The sequence below is a fragment of the Larus michahellis genome, chromosome 24 (genome assembly GCF_964199755.1).
Source record: "Larus michahellis chromosome 24, bLarMic1.1, whole genome shotgun sequence".
NCBI classification, from domain to species: Eukaryota; Metazoa; Chordata; class Aves; order Charadriiformes; family Laridae; genus Larus; species Larus michahellis.
The window spans coordinates 1,658,104-1,672,978 of NC_133919.1; the positions used below are offsets into that span (position 1 = coordinate 1,658,104).

At 52.7% G+C, this 14,875-nt stretch overlaps 2 protein-coding genes and 2 pseudogenes across 3 annotated transcripts; all 4 read left to right on the forward strand.

Annotated features, from left to right (window-relative positions):
- The first annotated feature begins 1,487 nt into the window (after positions 1-1,487).
- Positions 1,488-2,236, forward strand: LOC141734592 (feather beta keratin-like; annotated as a pseudogene).
- A 2,887-nt stretch (positions 2,237-5,123) lies between these two features.
- Positions 5,124-6,089, forward strand: LOC141734589 (feather beta keratin-like). Its single transcript, XM_074566498.1, has 2 exons — positions 5,124-5,284; positions 5,783-6,089. The coding sequence occupies exons 1-2, from the start codon at positions 5,124-5,126 to the stop codon at positions 6,087-6,089; spliced, it is 468 nt and encodes a 155-aa protein (XP_074422599.1).
- Positions 6,090-8,709: 2,620 nt separating this feature from the next.
- On the forward strand, positions 8,710-9,470 carry LOC141734531 (feather beta keratin-like; annotated as a pseudogene).
- A 2,184-nt stretch (positions 9,471-11,654) lies between these two features.
- LOC141734530 (feather beta keratin) lies at positions 11,655-12,520 on the forward strand. Of its 2 annotated transcripts, XM_074566383.1 has the most exons (2): positions 11,655-11,815; positions 12,157-12,520. In XM_074566383.1, exons 1-2 carry the CDS (start codon positions 11,655-11,657, stop codon positions 12,461-12,463), a joined length of 468 nt encoding a protein of 155 aa, XP_074422484.1. In that variant the 3' UTR covers positions 12,464-12,520. The 2 variants fall into 2 exon arrangements, with proteins under 2 accessions (XP_074422484.1, XP_074422485.1); XM_074566384.1 differs by lacking the exon at positions 11,655-11,815 and having other exon boundaries at positions 12,106-12,520.
- Positions 12,521-14,875: the final 2,355 nt, after the last annotated feature.

The following is a 14,875-nucleotide window of genomic DNA, read 5'->3' on the forward strand; positions in this document are numbered from 1 at the left end:
CCCTTCTATAGACTTCATGTTTCTCCAAGGGGAATGCTCTACAGCTAGTCCTACAGTCCTGCTGCTGACAGTGTCAAAGAATACTCTTGCGCGCTCTCCTGGGGTTAAAAGTGCGTGTTTGCACCAGATGTGGTAGCCAGGGCAACTGTATAAAGAGAGATGTGAGTCCCCTGATAGATTTTGGCACAATAGTGATGGTTTGAGCATAGGCGTGTAAAATGAGTAAGGGAGGGGGATGGACAGACAGGGATTGTCCTCCCTCATCTGAAAGCGATGGGTAGCGTCAGTGACATGTCCCGGAAACTCTGCAGAGAGCTACAAGGGAGCAGGAAAAGCATCTTTGGCCCCACTGGAGCAGTCTTGTGGTCAAAAGCATTAAGTGTTGCGGAGTCCTGCGTGTGTCGCTGTGTCCTGAAGGGACTCGGCTCTGGATCAGACATGCAGCAAATACTCCAGAAACCACACTCAGGTGCTGTGGAGGCCGTGCCTGCAGAGGTCCCATGCAGTGACTCTTTTCTCTCTCCAACCAGGCCCCATGGTGGGGAGAGTGTGGCGGTAGTACCCTGCCAGTTCTGTTCTTCGTGTCTCCTTCCCACGCACTTGCCCTCCAGAGGAAATACTTTGGTCCTGCTGCTCTGGTTGTGCTTCAGGTAAAGGAGGAGGCAGCTCTTGTGCCACGCTCCTCCAACTGCCGTTGCAGGACTCATGGAGCCTGCTTGCTGCTGAGCAGGGTTGGGTGTCCTGTGGAAATCCTGCCAAGTAAGTGGTGGTGCCCGGTGTGCCAGCAGTCTGGATGGCCATAGCTAAGACGAGGGCAGGAAAAGAGACGTGTATGGATTGGCCAGCACATGCCTTGGTCACCGGGGTGCCTCCAACTTTGCCAGAGGTGTCCAGCAGAGAGTGTTGGGAGGTGAATAGGCTTCATTCTTACCCACTGGTATTCTGCTGCTTAAGGCAAGTAGGGATGAAGGAGAGAAGGAAGATGGCAAAAGAACCAGACAAACTTCTGCCAAGAGCAAAGCTCAACCGCTGAGAGAGGGTGTAAAACCCAAGAGCAGAGGTGCCCTGCTTAGAAAGGCGATGCCTAGTACAGTGTGAGTGGGCAGAGCATGAGAGAGTGCAAATGATGGTAGGGAGCCTCGCATGCGGATGTCCAGGCTGAAGCCTCAGGGTTGTGAGGAGACCTGCCCCATTCGTCAGGAAATACTGTAAAGGGAGGGCCTGGAGGGCAAGGGGATGGCATCACCTGGTGAGGTGGGACACTCCTCATCACTGGCTGCATCATCTGCCTGTGCTGACGTGTCATTTCTCCTGGAAACATTTTGGCCTCTAATACAGTCACTTGAAAGGAGCCTGCGTGGCTGAGCAGGCATGTCATGAACAGGGAAATGAAAAGGCAGCGTTGCAGGGCACTGTTAAAAGCTCCAATTTCTTAAATTGTGATGCTTTGCTTGCATGCAAGATGAGCTTGTTGGTAAACACATTACATGCACAAAAGGTGCCTCTAGGCCTGGGGTGGTCTGGACCAGTATAAAAGCCAGTGCAACTGCAGGCTCCCTCATCCACTTCTCTTGCCTTCTCCTCTGTGGTGAACAAGGTGAGCTGCAACTGCCTTTGCCTCTTTCTTGTCTTTACCATTTTTCTACTCTTTGTGTTCTGGCCTCAACTGTGTCTTTGTCTGAGCCACACTTTCCTGTGACCATTGCCTCCTGTCTCTCCTCTCTTTGCCACGCTGAGGGGAGATGTGAGAAGGTCTTATCTGTGTTTTCAGGGCCCTTTTGGAGACCGCGGCTCTCAAGGCTCTCTTCCTCTATATGTGGCCTGTCCCTGCTCCCCAGCCTGTGCCTTTGCTCTTGCCGAGCAGGCTGTCAGGCTGCACCTCACATAATGCCTTTTCTTTCCCTACCCTCTCTCCCAGGTGCACTTCCGTCCCACAGCCATGTCCTGCTACGATCTGTGCCGTCCCTGTGGCCCAACCCCACTCGCCAACAGCTGCAACGAGCCCTGTGTCAGGCAGTGCCAGGACTCCCGGGTGGTGATCCAGCCCTCTCCCGTGGTGGTGACCCTGCCAGGGCCCATCCTCAGCTCCTTCCCCCAGAACACCGCCGTGGGATCCACCACCTCTGCTGCTGTTGGCAGCATCCTGAGTGCTGAGGGCGTCCCCATCAACTCCGGGGGCTTTAACCTCTCTGGCCTTGGTGGCCGCTACTACGGCAGAAGGTGCCTGCCCTGCTAAAGCTGGGCCGGACGTCCAGTGAGTGCATCGACCAGGAAGCCCAGAGCCAGGTGCCCAACTCAGGACGCAGCTGGTGGCCAGGGTTTCCAGAGGGGTTGAGCACTCTCGTGTCCTCCTGCAAAGGAGGGAGGGAAGCAAGGTGCCAGCCTATGTCTTCTTCTTGTGCTCCTGCTTTTTTCTCTGCCTCATGAGTCCCTGGTGTCTCCAGCTGTCCTGTGCCATGGGTTCATCCTGAAGCGAGTTGAGAGGGGCCCTGCTCATCAGCCTCTCTCCGTGTGCGTGGGAGGAAGACGCGTGTCCCGTTGCTGTGATGCGGTGCCTGACTACCAGCTGCCCTTGTAGCAGCCTGGACTGGGTCCCTTCCACCATGCGCTGCTTTCTTTCACTCTTTAGGCTCATTAAAGTTTATGCTGCATTGTAGCTTGATGTCTCCTCGTGTTCCTTCCTTTCTGGAATGCCCAGACAACATGCTCAATGGTAAATCACTGAATCGCAGCGTGATTGAGGTTGCAAAAGACTTCTGGAGCACAACTGGTCCAACCCCCTGCTCACGGATGTCAGCCTAGAGCCAATTGCTCTACGTCCAGATGGTTTTTAAATAGCTGCAAGCATGGAGACTTAATCTCCCTGGCAACATGTTTCAGTGCTTGGTGCCCCTCACCAACTCTGTAAAAAGGGGTTTCCTGACATTCCCGTGGAAATTTCTGTGTTTCCTTCTGTGCCCATTGCCTCTGGTCCTTTCAATGGGGAGCACTTAAAAGACCCTAATTCCTTCCTCATTGCAAGTTCTTTTCAGGGATTTAAATACATTAATGAGGCAGCCCTCCCCTGAGACTTCTCTTCCCAGGTCTCTGTCTTTTCTCTTATGTCTCATGCTCCAGTCCCTGAATCATCTGCGCGGCCTTTCATTTGACTCTCTCCAGTATGTTCATGTATCTTTTGCAATGAGAAGCCCAGAACAGAACCCAGTACTCCCAGTCTGGCCTCATGAGTGAAGAGTGAAGGGGAATGTTGAACTCCTTCAAGCGTCTGGAAATACATTGTCTAATGCAGCCAGGGTACAATATTAAGCTGCATTTGCAAATATGATCACACATGTGGTAAAGGGGTGGCTGAAAGGATGTGGTGCACTTGTGTCCTTTTGAGGAACTAAGAGTGAGTGTCCCATTGAAATGGTCACCTGGAGGGGACTGTTCTTTACATGTGACAAAGCAATCCAAAGTCACTCACTTCCCCTTGTCCTGAACACCAGGCTTATTGTGACTCTCAGCAAACCCCTGCAATGATTTCCATGGCTTCAAGACATGTGTGGTATGTGACAGATGCCCAAGGAATTGTATCCTTTCACTTCCGCCTCCAGACCATCTCTCTGTGACCCCCAGACCCCTTTCTGAACCACTCAGGAATGTTGGCAAAGCACCACAGTCACTGTTGGGGAGTTTGCAGGACCTGTGGCCCATGACACTGAAGAGAGGGCATTTAGCAAGTCTTTCTCTGTCCCTTGCTCCCTGACCAGAGGGAAGGGGAGCCTCCAGGATGCAGCCAGTGTGTCTTCTTGCCTTTCTGCCCTCAACTGCAAGACCACCGACATCAGGGAGGGCAGTAGCCTTGGTCATGTGTGAAGCTGTCATGTAGTTGGTGAAGTAGGAAGGGACAAGGTGCCTATCCCATCCTCTCGCAGGCTATAGTCCTCCACAGGTGATGTTTTGCCCTTTGCGCCCCAGTCCCGCTTCAGGTAGAGTGAGGGGCACCTGCTGTGCTGTCCCATACGCTGTAGGATCCCCTACAGTGCCTTTCCCCAGAGCTGAAGTCCTCTCTTCCCTGAAAGCCAGCTGCTGCCAGTGAAACCCACGTGCCCTGCTGTGCAGGAAGGCCCTCAGGAGACACACTCTCCATCCACACTCATGAGCCATGCTGAGCTGACAGCAGAAGCACGGTGGGGTGAAAAGATCATGCTGGGAAGGGAAGACAGCATCTGTGCAAGTGATCAGCGAGAGCAGGGTGCGGCAGGGCATTGGAGCCTTTGGGCAGACCTTCACTACAGGTGCTGAGTGCGAGGCTAGCACAGGCCAGTGGGAAACTGCCTGTCTGAATGTGCTGAAATGCTTGGGAGGAGGATACAGAGATCCTGATGTCTACTTGCCTCCAGCGTGTTCCTGATGACGTTCTCAGAGCATGATTACTTGTAAAGAGTTTTGATGTCTCCTGGAAAGCTTTCCAAGCTTTTTGTTGTGCCTCTTATTTATTTAGAGTGTAGGCTCAAAGAATAAGCATTTGGTAGCCTTGAGGATGAAGAATGAACATTTGGAAAGCTCCAACACTGACCTTTGGTGCTGTAGCAGTGTGGGGGGAGTACATTTCGTGTGTCTTGGAAGGAGTGTCTCTGCTTTTCAAATATCCTTCTCCTGTTGACTGGGAACTGCTGGAGGCTCTCCAGATAAGGTAAGGAAGGGCAAAGAGTATATGAATTTTTCTTGAAGTTAAATTGCTCAGCGTAAAACTTCACAGGTTAATCAAGGTGACTGGGATGTTTATACCTAAATTTGATAAAGTTAGGTATTAGGCCACACAATGGATATAGGGATTCCTGTCACAGAAAATTCTTTTTAAGTCTGGCCCTGTATTTTAGGGTTGCAAGAAAACATGCCTCGTTCATTATGAGAATCCTTAAAGTGAGGGCCTGCAGGGTAAGGGGATGGCATCACCTGGTGAGGTGGGACACTCATCATCTGCCTGTGCTGACGTGTCATTTCTCCTGGAAACATTTTGGCCTCTAATACAGTCACTTGAAAGGAGCCTGCGTGGCTGAGCAGGCATGTCATGAACAGGGAAATGAAAAGGCAGCGTTGCAGGGAACATAAGCAGTGTCCCCATTTCTTAAATTGTGATGCTTTGCATGCAAGATGAGCTTGTTGGTAAACACATTACATGCACAAAAGGTGCCTCTAGGCCTGGGGTGGTCTGGACCAGTATAAAAGCCAGTGCAACTGCAGGCTCCCTCATCCATTTCTCTTGCCTTCTCCTCCGTGGTGAACAAGGTGAGCTGCAACCTCCTTTGCCTCTTTCTTGTCTTTCTCCTTTTCCTCTTTGTCTTAGAGAGGTGGTGGAAGCTCCATCCCTGGAAGTTTTTAAGGCTAGGCTGGATGGGGCTCTGAGCAACCAGATCTACTGGGAGGTGTCCCTGCCCATGGCAGGGGGTTTTGAACTAGATAATCTTTAAGGTCCCTTCCAACTCCAACAATTCTATGATCCTATGATTCTTCTGGCCTCAACTGAGCTTTTGTCTCAGTGTAACTTTTGCTAAGAGCATTGGTACTTGATCCTACTCCCAGCATCTCTGTTGCTACACTGGAGAGATGTGGGAGAAGGTGTTGGGCTTTCTTTGCAGGGAAACCTTAGGGACTGCAGTTCCTAATACTCTCCTCTTCCCTACAAACCCTGTCCCTGCTCCCCAGCCTGTGCCTTTGCTCTTGCCGAGCAGGCTGTCAGACTGCACCTCACATAATGCCTTTTCTTTCCCTACCCTCTCTCCCAGGTGCACTTCCGTCCCACAGCCATGTCCTGCTACGATCTGTGCCGTCCCTGTGGCCCAACCCCACTCGCCAACAGCTGCAACGAGCCCTGTGTCAGGCAGTGCCAGGACTCTCGGGTGATTATTGAACCGTCTCCCGTGGTGGTGACCCTGCCAGGGCCCATCCTCAGCTCCTTCCCCCAGAACACCGCCGTGGGATCCACCACCTCTGCTGCTGTTGGCAGCATCCTGAGTGCTGAGGGCGTCCCCATCAACTCCGGGGGCTTTGGCCTCTCTGGCCTTGGTGGCCGCTACTACGGCAGAAGGTGCCTGCCCTGCTAAAGCTGGGCCAGACGTCCAGTGAGTGCATCGACCAGGAAGCCCAAAGCCAGGTGCCCAACTCAGGACGCAGCTGGTGGCCAGGGTTTCCAGAGGGGCTGAGCACCCTCGTGTCCTCCTGCAAAGGAGGGAGGGAAGCAAGGTGCCAGCCTATGTCTTCTTCTTGTGCTCCTGCTTTTTTCTCCGCCTCATGAGTCCCTGGTGTCTCCAGCTGTCCTGTGCCATGGGTTCATCCTGAAGCGAGTTGAGAGGGGCCCTGCTCATCAGCCTCTCTCCGTGTGCGTGGGAGGAAGACGTGTGTCCCGTTGCTGTGATGCGGTGCCTGACTACCAGCTGCCCTTGTAGCAGCCTGGACCGGGTCCCTTCCACCATGCGCTGCTTTCTTTCACTCTTTAGGCTCATTAAAGTTTATGCTGCATTGTAGCTTGATGTCTCCTCGTGTTCCTTCCCTTCTGAGACAGCCAGCCAAGCTGTCCAGGGGCAAATGTGATGCTGTGGAGGGGATAAGGGTGGGCTCGTAAGGGTGAATGTTGGACCTCCGTTGTGCCCAAAGGAGCTGAGTGCTCTCAAGGCCATGGATATTGGAAAAGACATGAGACCGTGGAGTGGTAGGTGGTATTGTCTGAGTGTGCAAAGAGTGGCCAGGAGCTCCCACATGGGATATGTGAGTAACAACTGAGGTTGCATACTGGCTTCCAGTTGATGAGGCAAGGCGTTGACCTGCTGCAAGACATTTCTCTGAAGGCTATCGCCCAACTGGCCAAGGCTCTGATCGCATGTTACCACTCGCAATGTGTCCCTGCCTTTCCCTCTTCCAAGCAGTTCTTCCAAACCCTGGAATTGGAAGGAGTCACGAGGGAATTGAAGGGCCCTATGGCAGCCCTGTGCAAACGCAAATATGAGTTCTGATTTTCAACTTTTTCTCTTTCCCACCCTTCTATAGTCTTCATGTTTCTCCAAGGGGAATGCTCTATAGCTGATCCTACAGTTCTCTGCTGTAGAAGGGTGGTCTTTGGGCACTCTTCTGGGGTTAAAAGTGTATGTTTGCACCAGATTGCTACCTTTTCTTACTTGAAAGAAACCTGTCCTTCAAAATACTTGTCTGTCTTTACCTACTGATAGACTCTGTAGAAATGCACTCCCATTCATCGTAAGCCATGCTGAGCCATTAGCAGAAGGAAGGTCAAGATCAAGCTATGGAAGGAAGGTAACATCCTCAGTACATGCTTTCAGGGATCATGCTGTGTCAGGATGCTTGAGCCTTTAAGTAGACCCTCAGTATGGAGGACTGAGTTGGGGAGAATGGAAAGATGGTGGGAAATTTCTTCTTTGGATTTAATGTTTTGCTTGTGGAAGGGTTTTAAGTGGAATTGCCATGGGTAGGAAACTGGGCTGCAGTATGGTTTGAGGTGATGAATACTCTTTTAGGTTTGAAGGAAATCCTTCCATTACTTGCAGGGCTGCCGTGTTGCAGTCACACTGGGATTCCTTCTGCATACATATTTCCTTAGATAAACATCTCCCTTCAGCCTAAAAGCTCGCTTCATCTTCCTGAATGAGGAATTTGTTTGAGCCACTGAGATGAGAGAGTTGCCTGTCTCTGAATCAAGTCCCACCCTAATGGGGGAAGGGTTTTTGTCCACCCTTTTCACTGAGGACCCAGTTGGGGTGTCAGGGGGCAAATGGTGCCCAAGCAGGGCTGTCATTCCTCTTGGGGATATTTGGTCCCTCTTTGGCCCAGGAAATGCAATGCTGAGCATTGAATCGTTCCCTTAGCATGCATCTCTGGGGAGATCCTGACACCTGCTGCTCTCCAGGCTCTCTTTGCTGGCACTGCCAGCCCTCCCTTGCTTCTGGGGAGAGTTGTACGTTGTATGGAAATCTTGCTCAGTCTTTGTATCCATGTTTCTGTCCTGGCAGTGTGTAGAGCCAAAGCAGAAGTTGAGGTATGGACATGGGGAATGGAAGAATGGACTTTTGAAGCCAGAAGTCATTCTTGTTAGGGAGTGGTTCCTGCAAGATTAGTTAGTGGCTAATACTTGTGGGAAGGCAATGTCATTCTTTCTGAAACATTCTTGTTCTGGTGATTGGGAAAATCTGGGCAATGCTGAAAGAGGTGAAAAGGCAAAACAGACAGGATAATTTGTTCTAAGGGCAATGCGAGACACCAAAGAAAGTTCAAAAACCCAAGATCATATTCTCCCTTATGAAAAACTGATGTCTAAGAAAGCTTAAAAGGCCTTGGAGGCACAGAGAGCAATGGATTTGGTCAGTGCCTGCATAAAGAAATTCTGCCCTTTAATCCTAGGTTTATAATGAAAAAACTGCATTCATTGCAAAAAAGGCTGAAAGCAGGCCTCAGGATAGTAAGATGCTGACATCACCTGAAAATATGACACCACTCCGCCCAGTTGGATGAAACATCTCCCTGATTTTGATTTAAAATAGCCCAGGAAATATTTTGGCCTCTAATACTGTCACTAGGAATGAGCTTGTGTAGCAAAATAGGCATGTCACGACCAAGGAAATGAAAAGGCAGCATTGCAGGGAACATAAACAAGCGCTGAATTTACTTAAGTGGGATGCTTTACATAAAATATGAGATTGTCGGTAAAACCATTAGATGCGCAAAGGGTGCCTCTGGGCCTGGGGTGGTCTGGACCAGTATAAAAGCCAGCGCAACTGCAGGCTCCCTCATCCACTTCTCTTGCCTTCTCCTCCGTGGTGAACAAGGTGAGCTGCAACCTCCTTTGCCTCACTCTTTCTCTTGTTCTCCTCTTTGGTTTTGCCCTCAATTGAGTCTTTTCTTTGGATGTAGGTTCTGCTGAGAGCCTTGCTGGTTGATCCTGCTCCCATCATCTTTCTTATCCGTGTTATCCACACAGCGTAGATGGGAGAATGTCTTGGGCTTTCTTTGCAGGGAAACCTTGGGGACTGCAGCTCCCAGGCTCTCTTCGTCCCTATGCGGCCTGTCCCTGCTCCCCAGCCTGTGCCTTTGCTCTTGCCGAGCAGGCTGTCAGACTGCACCTCACATAATGCCTTTTCTTTCCCTACCCTCTCTCCCAGGTGCACTTCCGTCCCACAGCCATGTCCTGCTACGATCTGTGCCGTCCCTGTGGCCCAACCCCACTCGCCAACAGCTGCAACGAGCCCTGTGTCAGGCAGTGCCAGGACTCCCGGGTGGTGATCCAGCCCTCTCCCGTGGTGGTGACCCTGCCAGGGCCCATCCTCAGCTCCTTCCCCCAGAACACCGCCGTGGGATCCACCACCTCTGCTGCTGTTGGCAGCATCCTGAGTGAGGATGGAGTGCCCATCAACTCCGGGGGCTTTAACCTCTCTGGCCTTGGTGGCCGCTACTACGGCAGAAGGTGCCTGCCCTGCTAAAGCTGGGCCGGACGTCCAGTGAGTGCATCGACCAGGAAGCCCAGAGCCAGGTGCCCAACTCAGGACGCAGCTGGTGGCCAGGGTTTCCAGAGGGGTTGAGCACCCTCGTGTCCTCCTGCAAAGGAGGGAGGGAAGCAAGGTGCCAGCCTATGTCTTCTTCTTGTGCTCCTGCTTTTTTCTCCGCCTCATGAGTCCCTGGTGTCTCCAGCTGTCCTGTGCCATGGGTTCATCCTGAAGCGAGTTGAGAGGGGCCCTGCTCATCAGCCTCTCTCCGTGTGCGTGGGAGGAAGACGCGTGTCCCGTTGCTGTGATGCGGTGCCTGACTACCAGCTGCCCTTGTAGCAGCCTGGACCGGGTCCCTTCCACCATGCGCTGCTTTCTTTCACTCTTTAGGCTCATTAAAGTTTATGCTGCATTGTAGCTTGATGTCTCCCCGTGTTCCTTCCCTTCTGAGACAGCCAGCCAAGCTGTCCAGGGGCAAATGTGATGCTGTGGAGGGGATAAGGGTGGGCTCGTAAGGGTGAATGTTGGACCTCCGTTGTGCCCAAAGGAGCTGAGTGCTCTCAAGGCCATGGATATTGGAAAAGACATGAGACCGTGGAGTGGTAGGTGGTATTGTCTGAGTGTGCAAAGAGTGGCCAGGAGCTCCCACATGGGATATGTGAGTAACAACTGAGGTTGCATACTGGCTTCCAGTTGATGAGGCAAGGCGTTGACCTGCTGCAAGACATTTCTCTGAAGGCTATCGCCCAACTGGCCAAGGCTCTGATCACATGTTACCACTCGCAATGTGACCCTGCCCTTCACTCCCCCAAGCACTCCTTCCAAACCCTGGAACTGCAGAAAGGCACAAAGGAATTGAAGGGCCACGTGGCAGCCAGGGCAACTGTGTAAAGGGACATGTGAGCCCTCTACTAGCTTTTGCATCATGGTGATGGTTTGAGCATAGGCGTGTAAAATGCGTAAGGGAGGGGGATGGACAGACAGGGATTGTCCTCCCTCATCTGAAAGCGATGGGTAGCGTCAGTGACATGCCCCGGAAACTCTGCAGAGAGCTACAAGGGAGCAGGAAAAGCATCTTTGGCCCCACTGGAGCAGTCTTGTGGTCAAAAGCATTAAGTGTTGCGGAGTCCTGCGTGTGTCGCTGTGTCCTGAAGGGACACGGCTCTGGATCAGACATGCAGCAAATACTCCAGAAACCACACTCAGGTGCTGTGGAGGCTGTGCCTGCAGAGGTCCCACGCAGTGACTCTTTTCTCTCTCCAACCAGGCCCCATAGTGGGGAGAGTGTGGCAGTGGTACCCTGCCAGTTCTGTTCTTCGTGTCTCCTTCCCACGCACTTGCCCTCCAGAGGAAATACTTTGGTCCTGCTGCTCTGGTTGTGCTTCAGGTAAAGGAGGAGGCAGCTCTTGTGCCACGCTCCTCCAACTGCCGTTGCAAGGACTCATGGAGCCTGCTTGCTGCTGAGCAGGGTTGGGTGTCCTGTGGAAATCCTGCCAAGTAAGTGGTGGTGCCCGGTGTGCCAGCAGTCTGGATGGCCATAGCTAAGACGAGGGCAGGAAAAGGGACATGTATGGATCGGCCAGCACATGCCTTGGTCACCGGGGTGCCTCCAACTTTGCCAGAGGTGTCCAGCAGAGAGTGTTGGGAGGTGAATAGGCTTCATTCTTACCCACTGGTATTCTGCTGCTTAAGGCAAGTAGGGATGAAGGAGAGAAGGAAGACGGCAAAAGAACCAGACAAACTTCTGCCAAGAGCAAAGCTCAACCGCTGAGAGAGGGTGTAAAACCCAAGAGCAGAGGTGCCCTGCTTAGAAAGGCGATGCCTAGTACAGTGTGAGTGGGCAGAGCATGAGAGAGCGCAAATGATGGTAGGGAGCCTCGCATGCAGATGTCCAGGCTGAAGCCTCAGGGTTGTGAGGAGACCTGCCCCATTCGTCAGGAAATACTGTAAAGGGAGGGCCTGGAGGGCAAGGGGATGGCATCACCTGGTGAGGTGGGACACTCCTCATCACTGGCTGCATCATCTGCCTGTGCTGACGTGTCATTTCTCCTGGAAACATTTTGGCCTCTAATACAGTCACTTGAAAGGAGCCTGCGTGGCTGAGCAGGCATGTCATGAACAGGGAAATGAAAAGGCAGCGTTGCAGGGAACATAAGCAGTGTCCCCATTTCTTAAATTGTGATGCTTTGCATGCAAGATGAGCTTGTTGGTAAACACATTACATGCACAAAAGGTGCCTCTAGGCCTGGGGTGGTCTGGACCAGTATAAAAGCCAGTGCAACTGCAGGCTCCCTCATCCACTTCTCTTGCCTTCTCCTCTGTGGTGAACAAGGTGAGCTGCAACAAGCTTTGTCTCTCTCTTGTCTTTACCATTTTTCTCCTCTTTGTCTTTTGTCCTCAACTGAGTCTTTTTCTTGATGTAGCTTTTCCTGACAGTCTTGGTCCCTGATCCTGCTCCCATCATCTCAGTTGTCCTTGTTCTCCACTGAGGGGAGGTGGGACAAAGTCCTGGGCTCTCTCTGCAGGGAAACCCTGGGGACCGTGGTTTCTCATACTTTCTTCTTCCCCATGCAGCCTGTCCCTGCTCCCCAGCCTGTGCCTTTGCTCTTGCCGAGCAGGCTGTCAGACTGCACCTCACATAATGCCTTTTCTTTCCCTACCCTCTCTCCCAGGTGCACTTCCGTCCCACAGCCATGTCCTGCTACGATCTGTGCCGTCCCTGTGGCCCAACCCCACTCGCCAACAGCTGCAACGAGCCCTGTGTCAGGCAGTGCCAGGACTCCCGGGTGGTGATCCAGCCCTCTCCCGTGGTGGTGACCCTGCCAGGGCCCATCCTCAGCTCCTTCCCCCAGAACACCGCCGTGGGATCCACCACCTCTGCTGCTGTTGGCAGCATCCTGAGTGAGGATGGAGTGCCCATCAACTCCGGGGGCTTTAACCTCTCTGGCCTTGGTGGCCGCTACTACGGCAGAAGGTGCCTGCCCTGCTAAAGCTGGGCCGGACGTCCAGTGAGTGCATCGACCAGGAAGCCCAGAGCCAGGTGCCCAACTCAGGACGCAGCTGGTGGCCAGGGTTTCCAGAGGGGCTGAGCACCCTCGTGTCCTCCTGCAAAGGAGGGAGGGAAGCAAGGTGCCAGCCTATGTCTTCTTCTTGTGCTCCTGCTTTTTTCTCCGCCTCATGAGTCCCTGGTGTCTCCAGCTGTCCTGTGCCATGGGTTCATCCTGAAGCGAGTTGAGAGGGGCCCTGCTCATCAGCCTCTCTCTGTGTGCGTGGGAGGAAGACGTGTGTCCCGTTGCTGTGATGCGGTGCCTGACTACCAGCTGCCCTTGTAGCAGCCTGGACCGGGTCCCTTCCACCATGCGCTGCTTTCTTTCACTCTTTAGGCTCATTAAAGTTTATGCTGCATTGTAGCTTGATGTCTCCTCGTGTTCCTTCCCTTCTGAGACAGCCAGCCAAGCTGTCCAGGGCAAATGGTATTCCACACAGGGCAAAGGGTGGCTGAAGGTATTTGGTGGACTTGTGCCATTCTTGGGGGAACAGGAGGAGGGAAGGCTCACTATAATGATCACCTGGAAGGGACTTGCCTTTACACATGACAGAGCAATACAAAGTCATTCACATGCCCTTGTCCTGAATACCAGGCTTATTGTGACTCTCAGCAAACCCCTGAGAAGTTTTCCATGGCTCCAAGACATGTGTTATATGTGACAAAGCGCCCAGGAGTTGTATCCCTTCAGTCTGTCTCCAGACCATCTCTCTATGACCCCCAGACCTTGTTCTGAACTACTCAGCAATGTTGGCAGACCACCACAGTCAGGGTTGGGGAGTCCCGCTTCAGGTAGAGTGAGGGGCACCTGCTGTGCTGTCCCATACGCTGTAGGATCCCCTACAGTGCCTTTCCCCAGAGCTAAAGTCCTCTCTTCCCTGAAAGCCAGCTGCTGCCAGTGAAACCCACGTGCCCTGCTGTGCAGGAAGGCCCTCAGGAGACACACTCTCCATCCACACTCATGAGCCATGCTGAGCTGACAGCAGAAGCACGGTGGGGTGAAAAGATCATGCTGGGAAGGGAAGGCAGCATCTGTGCAAGTGATCAGCGAGAGCAGGGTGCGGCAGGGCAGATGGCAGCCTTTGGGCAGATGCCCACCAGAGGCCCTGACTGAGGCAGCTTCACCGTCTGGGAGGAGACCCTGCCTGTGGATTGTGTGGGGCAGGGATGTGATTGAAAGGAGACTCAGAAGGAAAGATGGATTTTCCACTTATGAAACAAATGGAAGCTTCCGCCTTGCAGGAAGAAGTCCTTCCCCCCATTGTTGTGATAGATGGAGCTGGTGTCCTGTGTCCCAGGGGCACAGGAGATTTCCTCTTCTTGCACATCAATGGCCTGAGTGCAGTAACAACAGGCCCAATGGCCCTGATGAACCCCACCTGGGGTCTCTCCCACCTCCTTCTTCCCTTTGACCCAGAGCTCTATTTAAGCTCTGTCTTGTGGCCTTGGTCTTTTCTTCAGCTGGGTGGCAGGAGTGTGAGGCTCCTGTTCTTCTGCAGGTTTGCCTCTGCCTACCCATGAGCCGCCTGGATCTGGAGCCCGTTTCCCACAGTTTTCCCATCCTCTTCGTGGGTCTGTCTGGTTGTTCTGGCTCTGGTCAGCAATCACTGGGCTCTGTTGACGCGCGTTGCCATTGTTGGATCTGTTCCTGACCTGTGGGCTGACTGCCCTTATGATCACTCAGTTCTGCTTCATCGCTGTGAACCTGATGGTACTGTCAGGTACTGTCCAATGGGGCCATTGCCAGTGAGGGTGCTGCCCTCCTGGCCCTGTAATCATGCTCATCTCCTGGCTCCCACCCTGCAGGGAATAGCTGGCTCTCACAGAGCTCTTGCCTGCATTTCTTTTTGAATGGCCTTTTACCATGATCAGGTTAACACTATGCATCTTCTAAGCTTGCTTCATCATCATAAATGAGGAATTTGGCCTTGACCTCTGTGATTAGAGAGTTGCCTGTCTCTGGTGAAGTCCCACACTAACGGAGGAATGTGTTTTTTCTACCCTTTGCAATGAGGACCCAGTTGGGGTGTCAGAGGAGTTGAGCTTGTGCCCCAAGCAGGGCTGTCGTTCCTCTTGGGGACATTCAGCTCCTCTTCTGTCCCAGAAAATACAGTGCTGAGTGTTGAGTCTTTCCTTTAGCATGCATCTCTGGGGAGATCCTGACACCTGCTGCTCTGCAGGCTGTCTTTGCTGGCACTGCCAACCCTCCCTTGCTTCTGGGGAGAGCTGTGTGTTGTATGGAAATCTTGCTGAGTCTTTGGAACTGTGTTTGCTGTCCTGTCAGTACATAGAGCCACAGCAGAAGTTGAGGCATAGACCATGGGGAGCAGGAAAGCGGAGGTATTTGTTCCCCAGA